The sequence below is a fragment of the Brassica napus genome, chromosome C7 (genome assembly GCF_020379485.1).
Source record: "Brassica napus cultivar Da-Ae chromosome C7, Da-Ae, whole genome shotgun sequence".
Classification (NCBI taxonomy): Eukaryota; Viridiplantae; Streptophyta; class Magnoliopsida; order Brassicales; family Brassicaceae; genus Brassica; species Brassica napus.
This window is the reverse complement of record NC_063450.1, coordinates 42381160-42398123: the sequence shown is the minus strand read 5'-3', so window position 1 is coordinate 42398123 and position 16964 is coordinate 42381160. Positions and strand designations below refer to the sequence as shown.

The window sequence follows — 16964 nt, the reverse complement described above, 5'->3', positions numbered from 1 at the left end:
TAAAGTTCTCATCTTTTGATGGCACAAACCTCTGCGATTGGATTTCCAACTGCGAGCAGTTCTTCGACATCGACGCCACCGCAGCAGAGCTCAAGGTTCGCTTAGCGTCGATGCACCTCACCGGTAAAGCCACCCAATGGCACCATAACTATATGAGTACACGTTATGGGATCTTCCCTTCAAGGACTGAGTATGTCGTGGCCATCTCCGGCCGTTTCAGCGAGCTCTACGACGACCCACTGGCTGAGTTGGTCGAGTTGAAACAAGGCTCTGACTCGGTGGTTGAGTTACTCGACAAGTTCGAGACCGCTAGAATGTGACTCATCCTCCCAGAGGCTCACACCCTAAGCATCTTCTTAGCCAACCTGAACCGTCATCTATCACTCCACACTAGACAGTTTGAGGTCTCCTCCGTCGCCGGAGCTGCGAAGATCACCATGCTTCACGAATCCTCCCTTCACCACACACCCTCCAAACAACACAAAGCTCCCTTCAATCCCAACCACAAACACAACCAACCCTATTACCACAAAAACTCAAACAACGCCCCCCTCCTCCCTACCCCAACCACACAAAAGCCCACCCCTAAAGCCGTTACCTTTCCCACAAACAACGATAAACCACCTCGAAAGTACTCTTACCAAGAAATGCAAGACAGGAGAGCAAAAAGTCTTTGTATGTTCTGTGACGAGGTCTACACACCAGGCCACAATTCCAAACACAGACGCTCTCAGATTTACGTCATGGAAGGCGACGATGATGAGCCGCTTTTCTCAGACTCTGAGGAGGAGTTAGACAATACTCTTGCAGCAGCCACTGCGAGCAAAGAGGAAGACACACCTGTGATTTCTATCAATGCTCTCAACGGTTCCTCCACTTTTAACTCATGAGAGTTATCGGTCAGTATGGCAAGGGAAAGCTCTATATACTGATTGACAACGGGAGTACTCACAACTTCTTGGACCTCAATGTTGCAAACGAAATGGGTTGCGTGCTGGAGAAGACATGACCCATGGTTGTAATTGCCGCAAGCGGCAACACCATGCTCTCGCGCTACAAGTGTCGTAACTTCACTTGGAAGGCTCAAGGCTTCACTCCCTCTAGACTCCTGTGATTTGGTGTTAGGTGTTCAATGGCTTTCCACGCTAGGTCCTATCTTGTGGGATTTCCTCAACCCAAGAATGGAATTCACACTTAACGGACAGAAGAATGTGCTGTGTGGACTCACAAAAGATGGTTGCAAAGTCATTAAAGGCGGTACCTTAGACAAGCTACTGTCCAAGCAGCAGCAAATAGCTTTGCTACAAGTGAGAGAAATCACTGAAGCTCAAGCATTGAGCCTCGAACCCAGCTCTCTCTTGTCTCATTTATCTGCTGGAGATAACAAAATGGTCGATAACCCCGCTCTACAGGAGCTGCTCAGTGATTTATCTTCCCTCTTTGAAGAACCCACTGAGCTACCTCCATTCAGAGATGGCTACGATCACCAAATCCCTCTGGAATCAGGCGCTAATCCAGTGAACTTGAGACCTTATCGCTATTCTACGATCCAGAAAGATGCCATTGACAAAATGATCAGAGAAATGTTAAGTCAAGGCATCATTCAGTGCAGCTCAAGCCCTTACGCGTCTCTCGTGGTCCTCGTCAAGAAGAAAGACATCACTTGGAGACTGTGTGTTGACTACAAGAGCCTGAACAAACAAACCATCAAGGATAAGTACCCCATTCCTCTCCTTGAGGACTTACTTGATGAGTTGGGTGGTGCCAAGTACTTCACCAAGCTAGACCTCTGCGATGGGTTCCATCAGCTTCGCATATTCCCTGCTGATGTCTACAAAACGGCTTTCAAGACACACTCGGGTCATTACGAATATCTGGTGACGCCATTCGGCCTTACCAATGCGCCTTGCACGTTCCAAAGCTTGATGAACCGAATCTTTTAAGGTGTCCTGCACAAGTTTCTCCTTGTCTTCTTTGATGACATTTTGATCTACAGCTCTTGTTGGGAAGACCACCTTAAGCATCTACGTGAGGTGTTTCAGATACTCCAGCAAGAGCAGTTGTACCTTAAACCCTCTAAATGCACATTCGGAGCAACTGTCATCGAATACTTGGGCCATTTCATCTCTGCAGAAGGTGTCAGTACCGACCCAAGCAAGATCAGGACAATCGAGCAGTGGCCTATCCCCACTAAACAGAAGCAGCTTCGTAGTTTTTTGGGCTTAGCAAACTACTACAGACGGTTCATCCAAAGCTACAGCGTCATCGCTAGACCGCTGACAACTCTCTTGAAGAAATATGGCTTTAACTGGCAAACTGAAGCCTCTTACTTCTTCAAGAAGCTCAAAACTGCTTTATCGACTTCACCAGTCCTGGCATTGCCTAACTTTGAGAAGTCGTTCACGGTCGAAACAGATGTTTCAAACACAGGCATTGGCGCGGTCTTAATGTAGGAGAACCACTCTATTTGCTTTATCAGCAGAGCTTTAGGTCCTCGACATCAGTCGCTATCTATCTACGAGAAAGAGCTGCTTGTAGTGGTGCATGCGGTGCAGACATGGCACGCGTACTTGGCTCACAGACCTTTCATAATCAAGACGGATCAGAAGAGCTTGAAATACTTTATGGAACAAAAGATTACCACTCCCTTTCAGCATCTGTGGCTCTCAAAACTCATGGGGTACAACTTTGAGATACAATACAAGCAAGGCAAAGAGAATGTCGTTGCTGGCGCTTTGTCACGAGTCACGGGCTCTCAACTTCTCCACATCACACTATCTCAATCTCACCACGGCTTTTATGACTCCATAAAGCTGTTGTGGCATTTTGATCCCACTCTGCGTAAGATCATCTGTGAGCTGAAAGCAGATAAGAAATCCCACCCCGCCTTCACTTTTGCGAATGATGAGCTGCGAAGGAAAGGCAAACTGGTTGTGGGAAACAGTGCAGAAGTGCAGAAGTAAAGCTTCACATCTTCAAGTGACTTCATGATTCTGTTGTTGGGGGCCACTCTGGTCGAGACGCTACTGCTCAGCGAATCAAGTCTCTGTTCTTCTGGCCTCGAATGAATGTGGAGATCCAACATTACGTTCGAAACTACGCAGTGTGTCAACAGAACAAGAACGACCTAGCTGCTAAACCTGGTCTCCTTCATCCTCTACATGTCCCTAATGGCGTATGAGAGTCCATAAGCATGGATTTTATTGAAGGTCTTCCTCCATCAAGTGGGAAACATTGCATCATGGTCGTCGTTGACAGACTCAGCAAGAATGCTCATTTCATCGCACTCTCTCACCCCTACACGGCCATCGAGGTTGCTCAGGTATATCTTGATAACATCTTCAAGCTCCATGGTATGCCGAAAGACATCGTCAGTGACCGCGACCCCACATTCCTTAGTGAGGTTTGGAAAGAGTTGTTCCGAGTGCAGGGAGTTGATCTGAAACACTCCACCGCGTACCACCCACAGACTGATGGTCAGACAGAAGCTACCAACAAGACCCTTGAGACATATCTCCGTTGTATGACAGCTGAAACCCCACAGTCTTGGTCTAAATGGCTTCCTCCAACGCACCTCCCGTATCTTCCCGGTGAGAGTTCTTCGGCAGTCATAGACCGCAGTTTGCAGAAACGCGAGGAGATCATCAACATGCTGAAGTTTCATCTCCTGCGGGCTCAGAACCGTATGAAACAATCAGCAGATTCGCACAGATCTCACAGAGAGTTCAAGGGGGGTGATCATGTGTACTTGAAGCTTCAGCCCTATAGGTAGCACTCCCTCAAGAACAGGAACATGTCTCACAAGCTTTCACCCCGCTTTTACGGCCCATTTCGTGTTCTGGAAAAGATTGGCTTTGTCGCTTATAAACTCGACATGCCTGCTGGTACTGCGATTCATGACACCTTTCATGTCAGTCAGCTGAAGCTCTGCCCTAACCCCCCATCTGGAGCACCTGCATTGCCACAATACTATTAGGATTTGGGAAACGCAAAGGAACCCGAATGCATTCTGGAAAAGAAAATGGTGAAACATCACAATGCAGCGGTTACTAAGGTTCTTGTGCAGTGGAAAGGTTACAGTCCAACTCAAGCCGCATGGGAGTTCTATCAAGACTTCATCGCCAAGTTCTCAAATTTTGATCCTTGAGGATAAGGATGTTCTGAAACGGGGAGTAGTGTGACAGGTTCACATCAAACCGTTATGCTTTATTTTAAATTTCATTTTGGTTCAAATAAATTTGGGGTTTGTCCCATTCGTTCTTGTCTTTTGTGGAGTCAGCAAATAGGTCGTATGTGACCGTTTGTGATCCCTTTTATGTACCGGCTGTCTACAGCTTTCAGAAAATAATCAGAAAACAATTTCAGTCATCTTTATCTTATCTCTCTCGCAAAGCTACAAAGGTAGCACATTTATCCCTGAGATTTTGTTTTTCAAGGTGATCCCTCTTTTAGATCACTTTCTAGTCTTGATTTCTCCTTTCTTAAGTTCTTGGTGAGCTTTAGATTGGACTTTGGTCACTCGGTTCTAACCACACTTTGTACTCAAACTTTAAGAACTCGTGAAAGTGAAATAAGAAAGCTTCAATATTGGATATGGGTTATAAGGAAAGATTCATTGAGAGACACCCTCTCCATTACTCACTCTTACTTTATACTAGTCCTACTCTTACTTTATACTAGTCCTAGGTTGCACACACACGTACAACCCTAATACTAAGAGACACCCCATGTCCTCTTGTCTATATGACTACCAAGAAGCAAGAAGCAATGCACACACCCACACCTCATGACAAAGCACCCCATGTGCTTTTGTCTACTTTATGCATTCCTTACTCTTCTAGATCCTTTCCTCCAACTTGCTTCTCTTGTCTTGCTTTTCTATTGGGCTAACCCGTAACGTACTGGTAAAGTATTGGCAGTCTACTAGCTTCAAACGTATCAGAATATCACAAGATGATAAGTTTTCTTCAAATCCAAACTCTTTTAACGTTTTGTAGTAACAAGCAGTGATAGTGTTTAGCGGTTGTTTTGCTACAACGAGATGAAACACTCACGGCAATTTTAACAACCAAACCTTTGACCTGATCAACCAACTACCATATAGGAACAAGTTTCAAAGAATCTGCAGTTTCAGTTGTATAAAGTAACAAAAATGCTTAACAGATTATCTGGAGGATATTGAGAAGAGCCGGACGCTTGAGCGGTCATACGAATGCATATACGGTAAAAGCTCATACGGAGGCTTAAGTTCTTCGGTCAAGTCTGTGATGGAAAGATCCATTTGATCCACAAGTGTCAAGAACGCATTGAAAGTGTCTGCATTGCGGATCACAGATGCTACATAAGCCACAGCAGGGCTGCGTCTTTCAGTCTCGAGAGAGCCATTGTCTCTTTTGGTTGGTCCTCTTAAAAGGGCTACTAGAACCCGAAGTAGATGAGGGAAACATGAAGGATCATAGATTACATCTGCGCCTAGACTGATACGAACGGAAGGGTTAGTGACATAAGCAAACATGTTTTAACAAATGGTTATTGGTTTACTCACACAATATCTGGACGATACTCGCTCAGTTCACTGTCCGTTGCAGTTTCCCATGGGAGATGGATGCATTTAACTCGCTGCTTAATGGAGAAACAATCAATTAACTGTATCATATATACTCTGAATCAGAAAGCAGAAAGAAACTCCTACTTACTGTACTCTCAGCTTCTCCGTGTTGTTTGAGCAGCTCGTCCTCATAGTTTAAGTGATTCCTCTCCAAGTTAAGCTTCATGTTAGAGAGAGTTAAGAGATCTCCGTCTGTAAGTATCACCTAGCACAAGAGAAATTTTGTGACTCAACATGCCTTTGTACTTATATGATGAGAAGGATGGAAATAAGCAATTAAGGATACCTTCTTTGCCTTTACATGTGCAAGGCAAATTCCGACCAAACCAACTCCAGAACCAACCTAAACATGACCCCATCAAAATCAGTGAAGTGAACAGAATTGATCAGAACTTAAACTTCATGATGTCAAACTAACCTCAAAACAGGATCTATCCGTGAATAACTCTGGATATGACAGAACAAACTCTGACAAAAACAAACTTGAGGGCCAGATTGAACACCTGCTCAACAGACAGGACACACGGTGAGCGATGTAGAAAGAGACTCGCGCATCTAAATGAATCTGTGGCAGTCAAAGAAAGACTCTTACCCGGTATCTCCTTCAAGCATGTTCAGTGAACACTGCAGCGGAACAACTAACTTTCTTGAACTTGGACAACTTGGATATTTGTATAAACCTACTAAAAACAATCCACAGATGAGTCAGCAAACACATCACAATAACAAAGATTCATAAAGACAGGATTTCACCTTCTGGGAAAAGAAAAGAGATGAACTTGGTGATCCTTATGTTTTCTTTCACCAGTGTATCTTCCTAACCACCAAACGAAACTTAGTTTTTATTCTCCACACATAACGAAAAACACGAAAACCTCAATAACAACAAAAAAAAAACTACACCTTAGAAGCCGCTGACATGTGAAGAGCATACTCTTCGTACACTTCATCTAACACTTCACTTTTCTCCAACTCAACTTCATTTATGAGTTTCTTCAGTAACCTTTTCGCGTATGATGCGTTACCACTCGCGGCCTACATACACATTAATACTACTCAAGTTTCAATCTTGAAAAGGGATGCCGGATCTTAACCTAAAGCTTCTAACTTTCTCTGACTAGTGGCATAACGAGAGCACAAGAGTGTACTTTACTTACAGCTTTAACGCAAGTTTCCCAGAGAAACCTTTGGACACTCTCCGTAAGTGATCCTCCGGAACACTCTCTACATAAAAAGTACATACAGAAAGCAAGAATGAAACGCCGGAACAAATTAAACAAAGAAGCTCACGGCGGAGACGGCGGTAAGTGACGGTGGTGTTATACCTCGCGAGAGAAATGACGGAGTCCACCGGTTCCATTGCGAGGAAAGCAGAGAGTACATGAAGGTACTGTGACTCTGCCTCCCCCGCCGCCATGACTTCGCCGTGTCAAGCTCGGAGAATCTCTTAGCAGTTAGTATAGAACTTTGGGCTCAATGGGCCTGAAATGATCTGGGCCGTATGAATAAATGACTCTTAAATAACTTCGGAATGACTACTATACCCTTCGCCTTGCACCCTTTTTCTTCCTAGTTATCTTCGGCTAGTTACAACTTCTTATCCATTACAAGCTATGATGAAATCTTCTTCTATCTTCTTCTTCTTCTTCGTCATCTCCACATGGCCATTCTACTTCACTCCCTCCTCTCTCTCCATCCCCCAAACCTCAAACCCCAAAACCCTAAAAGACCTAAGAGTCTCTTTCTGCTAGGACCGTCTGCATCTCTTAAAGTCCCCACCTTTAGGAGAGATGTGGTGCTTAGAACAGCATCTCTCTGTTTCGTCTCCTTCGTATTCCAGAACCCACTTCTGCAGTCATTAGCCGATCCTTCGAAGTCTCCCAAACCGGCTAGACTCGCCATTGCCAATACTAACTCTTGGTTCCAGTACTTTGGCGATGGGTTCTCGATCAGAGTTCCACCTCAGTTTATCGACTTCACGGAGCCTGAGGTGTGTATCTCTTGTGAATGCTAATTAACGAGTGTAGTTTCGTTTAGTATCTTCCTTGACATTGGACGATAGACTGTGCAAAGGCATGCTCGTTTGGTTAAAGTTGTAGACTTTGGTAGTTTCTGGCTGGAAAGTTTGAGTCTTTGTGGCTTCTCTGGTTAATTAGTTAGTGAGAACACTTGTTTAGCTGCCAAGTTTAGTCTAGATCAGTGGTTGTTCTAGCCAATTTTACATGTCGTGGAAGAGTCTGGTTAAAGTGCACTGTGCGTTTGATAATCTGTACAATCTTAGTAATGAAGTCTATTTTCGTTTCTTGACATGGTGTGTTACCTCATGTTTTAGGATTACTCTGCAGGGTTGTCTCTCTATGGGGACAAGGCAAAGCCAAAGACTTTTGCTGCCCGTTTCGCATCTCCTGATGGGTATTGTTTTCCCTCTTCCCTCTGTAAATTGTTCCATTCAACTACAAGTGGTTCATTAGTAAACTTGTGTGACAAATCAATGTGTTGATGATGCAGATCAGAAGTTGTGAGCGTGGTCATTCGCCCTTCAAATTCCCTTAAGATCACTTTCTTAGAGGTTTGCACAAAAACATTTCTTTTGCAAGTTTTATGAAAATGAATTTTGAGAAGTTCACTTTGCCGGAGAGCTAATCAGATTCTCTCTGATTCAAATAGGCTAAAGATATATCTGAACTGGGATCATTGAAGGAAGCTGCAAGAATCTTTGTTCCAGGTTCTCTAAATCATATGCATCTTGGAAAATCATTTACAGTCTTGCATTTGAGATTCTTTCATATTTCTTCGTCTTTTTGGTTCTGGTCATCGTTTGTTAATAGCTTCAACCACAAGCAGGTGCCGCAACCATTTACTCTGCTCGTACAATCAAGGTTAAGGAAGAAGAAGGTTTCAGGCAAGTTTCCTTTTGAACTATAGTCCCATCAGTTCCGGGAGTTTATGTTCTTCATCTGTTTATGAAAGTTTATTTTCTTGTTTTTATCTTTGGATGTAGAAATTACTACCTCTACGAGTTTGGGAGAGATGAAGAACGCATTGCTCTAGTAGCCGCTGTGAACAGGGGGAGGGTCTCTGCTGCAAACTCAAGATTAGATTCATAGTTTCATATTCATATGACTCATGGAATCATTTTGTTTTGTTTGTGTTTCTTGAAAAGGTATTTATAGCTGGAGCAGCTGCACCGGAATCCAAATGGAAAGAAGATGAGTTGAAGCTTCGATCTGCTGCTATTTCTCTGACGGTCCAATAACTGAAAGGCGTCTTCTTCTTCTTGAAACAGGAAAAAAGTGAAACGCTCAATGAAGAATTTAAAACCAAACAAGACAAATGGACATTGTTTTGGAACACTTTTGAGTCATTCATGTTCTGTTCTCTTTTTGCCTTTCGTGATGTGATCTTCGTTATTGTACTGTATAATGTAATGAACAACAGAAACCAAGATTCTTTTAAACGCGTCCTAGAACGCGATTTTGCTGGTTTTCCTAGGCGTTTCCGTTTCTGTTGGTTCACTTGGTCTCCATTGTCGCGGTTTGGTCATCAAAATATGTTTTTCGGCGAAGAAAAAAAAAGTTTTTCTGCGGTTGTGTTGTTGCAACCTGCTCATGTTTTTTTAGCTAATCGTTTGAAACTCGCGTCTGCGTTTCCAGAGTTGGGACACGTACTCAGTCTAGAAGAGAGGCACATCGAGATACAGTGCTCCGCGACGTAGCGAATCTCATCCACCTTAAACCCCGTCGACCGAAGTCGAACAGGATGGGAGTTGAAGATCAAATGAAAGCTAGGGTTTTTCTTTGAGATCGAAAATGGCGCTCGTGAGGAGGTTTCAGACAGTTCGCTCACTGCTGAGAACAGCTGGATCAACAGAATCTTCTTCGCTTCCGTAAGCAGCTTCCTAACTTGATTGTTCTTCCTTTGATTTGCGTTGGGAAATGCGTGAATCGTTTGATGTTGAACCTTTTGGAATCTACGAAGCTCTGTTTAGCGCAAAAAGATTCGATCTTTAGCTTCTGCATCCAGTCTCCATTGCTTCGATGTGATATTTAACTTGCAATTAGCTTAAAAAGAATCCATTTTTATCTTTTGTTTCCAGTTTTCGGAGTGGAAATGAGTTCTCTTGGAATCAAGCTGGAGATGGTTTCAGATTGGGGCGTTGGAGGAGCTTCCATTCCTCTCTTTGTCACGGTAGTGAATCCAGATCCCAATTTCTCCACTTGTTTGACTGTGAATTGATCCTTTATGAGTTATTTAGTAATGTAATTTGACATGTCCAGTTCCTGACACTCTTGGAAAAAGCGTGTATTCAAGCTTATACGAGAGCCACAACGCTGCCAGCCCACATTTGCTTCGATCTACAATGGTAATCACCAAAATTATCTCAAGTCTTATTGATGAATTTTTTGTCTGGTTTTGAACTTTTAATCTTTTGTTGTTTCTTTCGTGTGTGTGTCTTAGATTGCAGAGTCTGTTCCCTTTAGCAGTGACAAAAGGTTTGCCACAACGCAAGTAAAGGCTCCACCTCAGCTACAGAAAACGGTGTGTTAACTAACTCAATTTCAGTTCCTCACTCTTGCATTTTTTCTTTCTTTCAAATGTTAGTTGTTTCCTATGGTTTGATGTCTCACACCACATCACTATTTACGAATGCAGGGAGCTGTTAGAGTGTCCATGGTAAGCCCTGGATTTGTTTACGAACCCTATGCACTCCACGAGAAAATCCCATGGTGGCGAAGGTAAGTTTGGCATTTGACTTACTTTCTCAATTTTTTGTTTTGAAAAATGCTGTTCTAATGCCAACAATGAGCCCGAGTCTCTGCATTTTTCACTGGTAGTCACTTTCTGAAGTCCCAAGTATTGTCAGAGCATAAATTTTCTCCTAGAATTGAGTTGCTAACTACTTTCTTTTGAATTGTAGATGTTTCACAAGAAGCGGTTGGAAAAGAACCAAAGAGGATTTCGTACGGGAGGTTGAAACATCTCCATCCATTATCTAGGCTGGATTATATGTTCCTAACATATACTAATAACATGTCCGAAACTCTAAATTTGCAGCTAAGAAGTGCCTATGCTATCGCAAAGTTAAGAAAGACTGGGTACTCAAAGAACAAGTTCTACATAGAAGCACTAGAGCTATACAAAGAGGTATGTACTTGTACACTTTGTTTTGGTTCTATAGTGAATTGTTTTTGAAGATTCATCTTGAGTTAGCTACATTGTTTTTGCTTCAGATTAACATTATGATGGCCAATGGTGACAAGAAGACTATAAGGAAAAACGTCACTGAGAGGATGTATTCTGTAAGCTTTCCAACGAATTGGTTATCAGTGTTTGTATCATAAGAGACTGTGCTCAATTATTGGTTTCTTTTTTAATGTAGGCATTGAAGAACGAAATTAAACAAAGAGAAGCCATGTGGGGTAGTGTGTACTGGGAAATGGTTGAGCCGGTCATCAAAATCAAAACTTTGCAAGCTCGACTGGCAAGTGATTATACAATACATTTGTTGAATCTGAAGCAACAGGACACTGGTGGATTTTTCAAGCTCACCTTTATATTTTTTTCATCCTTTTGACAACTCTTCAGATCGGCATCGACAGGACGGACCTTAGTAAAGCATTCATACAACTGACACTTGAGTTTCTGACAAAGCAGGTCAGTGTTATCTTTAGTCACCAGTTTGTATCTAATGCATTTGAAGCTGTACTGAGTTCTGGATATCATTACTATCTTCAGAAATTTGAAGCATACGATGCAAAAGGCAATGTAGTAGCTGGAGACAAGAAGAAAGAGGTAAAGTGTACTTGAATCATTTCTTTCTCTTCATTTTTACAATAGGGGCATCAGGAGGAAGCTATGATTGTTTCTAGGCTACAACTAGTTGGCAGTACTTTAGAAAATTATAGTTTTCTTACTGTAATTAACTTGGAAGTTTAAAAACATTTCTTACCTGCAAGTGAGTTACAAGTTTGTTGCTTCTGCAGGTGCTCGTACGTGACATCTGGGTTTTTGAGAAGTCTCTGTTCCACACAGGAGCTTACTGGCGTCTCTGTGGCCGGATTGAATTTCCGAAAAAGGATAAAATCCAACCCGCCCTCTGATATTTTTTGGCCGAGTCGGTTTTCTCTACACAATTGGCATTTTCTTCTAGTCTCTGTTGCAACTAAAGCGTGAATGTTATCTGATTAGGCCCTAGAGAAATCCACTTTGCGTTTATGCTCCAGAACCATTATTAATAAGTGCAAAGACATCAGAAAGAGAATTTTGCCTTCTAAAAACCTCGTTGGAACCAGTTTTCATTTTCTTTTGTTGCTTCTGTCATCTCTTCTACTTAAAAGTTATTGGTGGATTCTTTATGATCAGGCAACTAGTGTAACAAACTGTCTTAAGGAGTCAAAAGCTGGGGGTCCTTTTAGAAGATAAAAGTTGTGTTGTGTTGTTGGCTCCATTACTTATAGTTTATATCCCCAAATGAATTCAATTTGTATACAACGAGGTCCTGCAGCTTAGACGACAAGTTTTCAACTACTAACCACTCTCACCTACCTGACCAGTGACCACTTCATAAAGATGTTTTAAATGTTGTTGCCAAAGCAGTGGTTCTTTAGTAGATGCTGGAGAACAAAAACTTTGAAATCTTACTTTTTTTGAGTAAAAAACTGGATAGTGTTCAATAGGCTTGGGCGTTCGGGTTCGGATTCGGATTCGGGTCGGGTGCTTCGGGTTTTCGGATGGAAAGGTACAAAACCCGTTCGGGCTATTTTATACTTTGGATCAGGTTCGGGTTTTTAAGGTTCGGGTTTGGATTATTTCGGGTATAACTGAACTGTGCAACAAATAATAAATTTTTTTTTATGTATCCTTGATTTGACTTTGTGAGACCAGAAACAATATTGTTGAAGTTAGAAGATTGAACAACTTAATATAAGATTTATGATCTTTCTGATTTGTTATTACGTTATTACGTTGAGGAATACGAGTCTGTATTCTTTTTCTTCGTGTAATTTCTATTTGTATTATATTGAATAGAAAATGGTAAAGAATCATGAATGTTTCTTCGTGTAATTTCTATTTGTATTATCTTGAATAGAAAATGGTAAAGAATCATGAATGTTTCTTCGTATAATTTCTATTTGTATTATCTTGAATAGAAAATTTCTATTCATAAATCAAAATCAAAGAAACATCAAAATCAAACATAAATCAAACATGGATAATCATGAACGTTTGAGCTCATGCATGTGTAAAGCGCAAAGAGAAAACAAATCGCAAATTCTACTTGTAATCAAACATAAATCAAAATCGTAAAGTATAGTGATTCATACATGTAATCGGTCATGAAATGAGTTTAAGTATGTACTGAACATATATGTTGAAGAAGGTGAAGAAGGAAATATGAATGGGAATGGAAGATGTAAATTTAGGATTAGTAATATATATATATATACGTAATTGGTTCGGGTATCGGATATAACCAATCGGGTACGGGTATCCGGACTGGTTGAATTCTAAACCTATTCGGGTTTTTGTTTAACTTTGGTTCGATTTTGGGTTCGGATTTTTCTGGTCGATTCGGGTTCGGATTCGGGTTTCGGTTAATATGCCCACTCCTGCCTAATGTTCAAAAAGCATCTCTAACTGGACTATATTATAGTACTGTATTAAGCGCTTTTTCTTAAATTAAAATCATTTGGTTCAAACAATTAGAGATTTTTTACTTTTCTTGAGAGAGATCTCAGATGTTAAATTAGAATAATATTATTCCTTGGAAAAGTCGTAGTGATCTTTGGCAGACGAACATGTTTTAAACGTGATGTGATCCTCCAAAAGGCTTGCAAATGGGCAGTGGCTGCTATTCTCTCTTTTAAGTTTTAACTCATTCTTCTTATTCTTCTTCCACTTTCATTGGTCCCTTTGAGGCGTGTGGGAGATCACTTGCGATGGAATCACAGAAACCCATGTTCCAAGTCGAAAACTTTGACGATGAGTTTGTTCAGAAACTGGTCTACGATGCTCTCGTTTGGTGTTCCCTTCACGGGCTCGTCGTCGGTGACAAAACTTATCAGGTTAGTTGCTGTCCCCCCACTCTCAAGCTCCCGCCTTTTGATGTTTCAATCAGACAATCATGAGGTTTGGGCATGATGTGTTCCAGTAAAGTTGGAGGAAAGATTCAAACTTTGATCATCTGTATTGAGTCTTGTGTAGATAATTTGAATTATCCCATCTGAATCAAGCTTAGATATCACTTGTTATGGTATGATAGAAAGAAGAAGGTTTTGATGAGAAAGTTTTGATTTACAGAAATCAGGAACAGTTCCAGGGGTTGGGATGACGCACGCCCCGATTTCATTGCTGCCAACTCCGTTCCCAGAAAGTTACTGGAAGCAAGCTTGTGAAGTTGCTCCCATCTTCAATGAATTGGTTGATCGTGTCAGCTTGGATGCCCAATTCATACAGGATAGTCTCTCCAGGTTTTAGTTCATCTAAACTCTCTCTCTCTCTCTGTCTGCTTTGGATTAAAAGTAGCTATATTTGATTGATTCTCTATATGTTGCAGAACGAAAAAAGCCGACATCTTTACATCTAGACTTCTTGACATTCACTCCAAGATGCTAGAAAGCAACAAGAAAGAGGTCTTTTTACGTTAAACTTGTGGTTTCCTCGATTCATTGGTAACAATCATTCATTTGGCTGTGTTTGTGTTTGCAGGACATTCGTTTGGGTTTACACCGGTCAGATTATATGCTAGACGAAGAAACAAAATCGCTTCTTCAGATAGAGATGAATACTATTTCCTGTTCCTTTCCAGGCTTTGGTCGTCTTGTTACCGAGCTACACCAGTGCGTTTATCTCCCATACTACACCATCTTCTGATTTAGCTTAAAGGTTTACATTCTTTTACTTCTTTCTCTTGTTTGCAGGTCATTGCTTAGATCTCATGGGGATCATCTTGGGTTAGACTCTGAACGTGTACCCAAAAACACATCCAACAGCCAGTTTGCTGACGCAATGGCTAAAGCTTGGTTGGAGTACAACAACCCAAGGTTAGCCTTAGAGCCAAGTAACTCATTTCCAAAAGTTTCATGTTTAAAGATATAATCTTTCTTTGTTTCAGAGCGGTAGTCATGATAGTTGTGCAGCCGGATGAACGCAACATGTACGATCAGCATTGGCTAAGCAGCGTATTGAGAGAAAAATATCCTCTTTATGCCTTGTTCCTCCGCTTTCCTGAGGCTCTATCTTGACTTTTTAATACTATATAAGGTGTTGTTTGCTCTTCTTTAACTTCAAAACACGCACAATATTGTAACCATCAGGAAGAGTTTAGCAGAAGTCGAAACAGAAGGGAGTGTACAAGATGATGGAACCCTTATTGTGTAAGTAGTTGTTTTTTTAAAAAACCATTTACTGTTGAAAACTATGTGAAATAGCTTTTGTTTTTGTTGCAGTGATGGCCAAGAAGTCTCGGTGGTTTATTACAGATCAGGCTATACTCCCAGAGATTATCCGTCTGAATCAGTAAGTAAACTATCTTCTTTCCCATTTTGTGGCTTGACCATTTTAAGAATATACTGAATCAGTATTGTGAACTTGAAGGAATGGAATGCTAGGCTGCTTATAGAGCAGTCCTCAGCAGTTAAATGCCCGTCTATAGCTTATCACTTAGCTGGCACCAAGAAAATCCAGCAAGAACTCGCAAAACCAGGTGTTCTCGAGAGGTAAAACGGATCATCATCTTTTTTATCTTGCAGAGAGGTTGAAACTGAACATTCGAATAAACAGGTTTATGGACAACAAAGATGACGTTGCTAAGCTGAGGAAATGCTTTGCTGGACTTTGGAGCTTGGACGATCCAGAAATCATCAAGAAAGCAATTGAAAAGCCTGAGTTGTTCGTTATGAAGCCTCAGAGAGAAGGAGGAGGTTATATAACCCAGTTGAAGTCCCCTGGAGTCTTCCTACTGTACTTCCCCCTCATATTCTAAGCTTATGTTCTTGGATTCTTTCAGGTAACAACATTTATGGAGATGATGTGAGGGAAAATCTTCTGAGGTTGCAGAAAGAAGGAGAGGAAGAGAACGCTGCGTATATCCTAATGCAGAGGATATTCCCAAAAGTCTCAAATGTGTTCTTGGTGCGAGAAGGCGTTTACCATAAAGATCAAGCTATATCAGAACTTGGAATCTATGGCGCTTACCTCAGGTACAGAGTAGAAACGAAGAGTTTGGTATAAAGCTTGAATTGAGTCTCTCTACTTAATATGTTGTGGCATAATCTTTGAGCAAACGTGTAGGAACAAGGAGAGAGTTATAATAAACGAGCAGAGCGGTTATCTGATGCGCACAAAGGTCTCGTCATCAGATGAAGGTGGTGTTGCGGCTGGTTTTGCTGTCTTGGACAGCATTTATTTGAATTGAGATTGGATCCACATTCACCGTCAAATTGATTCATGTTTCTGTTGGTTTATTCCCTTCTCTCTTTTTCTCTTCTTCTTGCTTGTTAAAGATCTGTGTACTTCTAATTAATAAAGGTTTATAAGACGTTGACTAGACAAAGCTGTTTACATTTATTTGCAGAAAACATATATGCTTCTAAAAATGTTTTTTTTTTTGGGATTTGGGAGATGCATGGCTGGTTCTGGATATAGCCAAATGGAATAAGACATGGTTTAAACACAAAATTTCATTAATGTTTATAGCCTCGGGGTTTACACTAACAAGGCATTTGATGAAATAAATTTAAAACAATGTATGTAGTTGGAGATTATAATATGTACATGCTCGAGACCCTCCCACCAAAATTTACAACGTATCTAGAAAACGGCATGGATAAGATGGGTGATGGTTATAAGAGATGTAATGAAGATGTTATTGAAGAGATTCTCACGGAAAAAAACTATATCCAGAGAGTGTTGTATGAAAGTTGTAAACGTTGGAAAAGAATGTTACATAGAGATTAGAAAATTGATGTTTCAATTATATCAACTCAAACGATTTGCTTCTCAAGTTTCTTTTAGAACTAACAAAGTTTGGGATAAATGTTCGGCTGAAGTTGAAAGTCTCACAATGACAAGATTTGATTATCTTGATTCAACCTTGTTATTAAACACTGATTTATTATAGGATGTATTCTAAACTAGTGGTTTGTTATACTATTTTAACTATATAATATAAAATCAAAAAAATTATGAGCTCGTTTTCTTAATTCTAACGCGGTATCTTGGGTTATCTTAACTAGTATTTATTTGGCTTACAAGAATTAAGTTACTCTCTTTTTATGATCCTAGCTAGGATCTAATTTGTGAAATTAATTACGTCAAGCTATTTAGAATATTTTCCGCATAACACATAGCTATA

General features: G+C 40.9%; 4 protein-coding genes across 6 annotated transcripts; 3 read left to right on the top strand and 1 right to left on the bottom strand.

Annotated features, from left to right (window-relative positions):
* Positions 1–4944: 4944 nt before the first annotated feature.
* On the bottom strand, positions 4945–7105 carry LOC106411372 (protein-lysine N-methyltransferase EEF2KMT-like). Of its 2 annotated transcripts, none has more exons than XM_013852121.3 (10): positions 6934–7105; positions 6766–6832; positions 6512–6643; positions 6362–6425; positions 6201–6291; positions 6027–6111; positions 5895–5951; positions 5697–5813; positions 5546–5619; positions 4945–5477 (listed from the first exon to the last, which is right to left on the bottom strand). In XM_013852121.3, exons 1-10 carry the CDS (start codon positions 7023–7025, stop codon positions 5165–5167), a joined length of 1092 nt encoding a protein of 363 aa, XP_013707575.2. In that variant the 5' UTR covers positions 7026–7105; the 3' UTR covers positions 4945–5164. The 2 variants fall into 2 exon arrangements, with proteins under 2 accessions (XP_013707575.2, XP_013707576.2); XM_013852122.3 differs by having other exon boundaries at positions 6201–6288; positions 6934–7104.
* A 66-nt stretch (positions 7106–7171) lies between these two features.
* LOC106411302 lies at positions 7172–9093 on the top strand. 2 transcript variants are annotated; one of them, XM_013852044.3, is made up of 7 exons: positions 7172–7598; positions 7941–8020; positions 8117–8177; positions 8276–8333; positions 8453–8510; positions 8610–8682; positions 8772–9093. In XM_013852044.3, the coding sequence occupies exons 1-7, from the start codon at positions 7269–7271 to the stop codon at positions 8862–8864; spliced, it is 753 nt and encodes a 250-aa protein (XP_013707498.2). In that variant the 5' UTR covers positions 7172–7268; the 3' UTR covers positions 8865–9093. The 2 variants fall into 2 exon arrangements, with proteins under 2 accessions (XP_013707498.2, XP_048617866.1); XM_048761909.1 differs by having other exon boundaries at positions 7197–7598; positions 8782–9093.
* A 145-nt stretch (positions 9094–9238) lies between these two features.
* On the top strand, positions 9239–11929 carry LOC106348666 (39S ribosomal protein L45, mitochondrial-like). The gene is made up of 12 exons (XM_013788448.3): positions 9239–9494; positions 9705–9796; positions 9886–9971; positions 10067–10147; positions 10262–10344; positions 10527–10578; positions 10664–10753; positions 10840–10908; positions 10989–11090; positions 11195–11263; positions 11345–11401; positions 11593–11929. Exons 1-12 carry the CDS (start codon positions 9418–9420, stop codon positions 11707–11709), a joined length of 975 nt encoding a protein of 324 aa, XP_013643902.2. The 5' UTR covers positions 9239–9417; the 3' UTR covers positions 11710–11929.
* Positions 11930–13344: 1415 nt separating this feature from the next.
* Positions 13345–16163, top strand: LOC106411061 (glutathione synthetase, chloroplastic). Its single transcript, XM_013851740.3, has 12 exons — positions 13345–13674; positions 13910–14079; positions 14166–14241; positions 14318–14448; positions 14530–14652; positions 14724–14804; positions 14905–14985; positions 15058–15127; positions 15206–15327; positions 15392–15531; positions 15618–15810; positions 15902–16163. Exons 1-12 carry the CDS (start codon positions 13549–13551, stop codon positions 16023–16025), a joined length of 1437 nt encoding a protein of 478 aa, XP_013707194.2. The 5' UTR covers positions 13345–13548; the 3' UTR covers positions 16026–16163.
* The last annotated feature ends 801 nt before the right edge of the window (positions 16164–16964 follow it).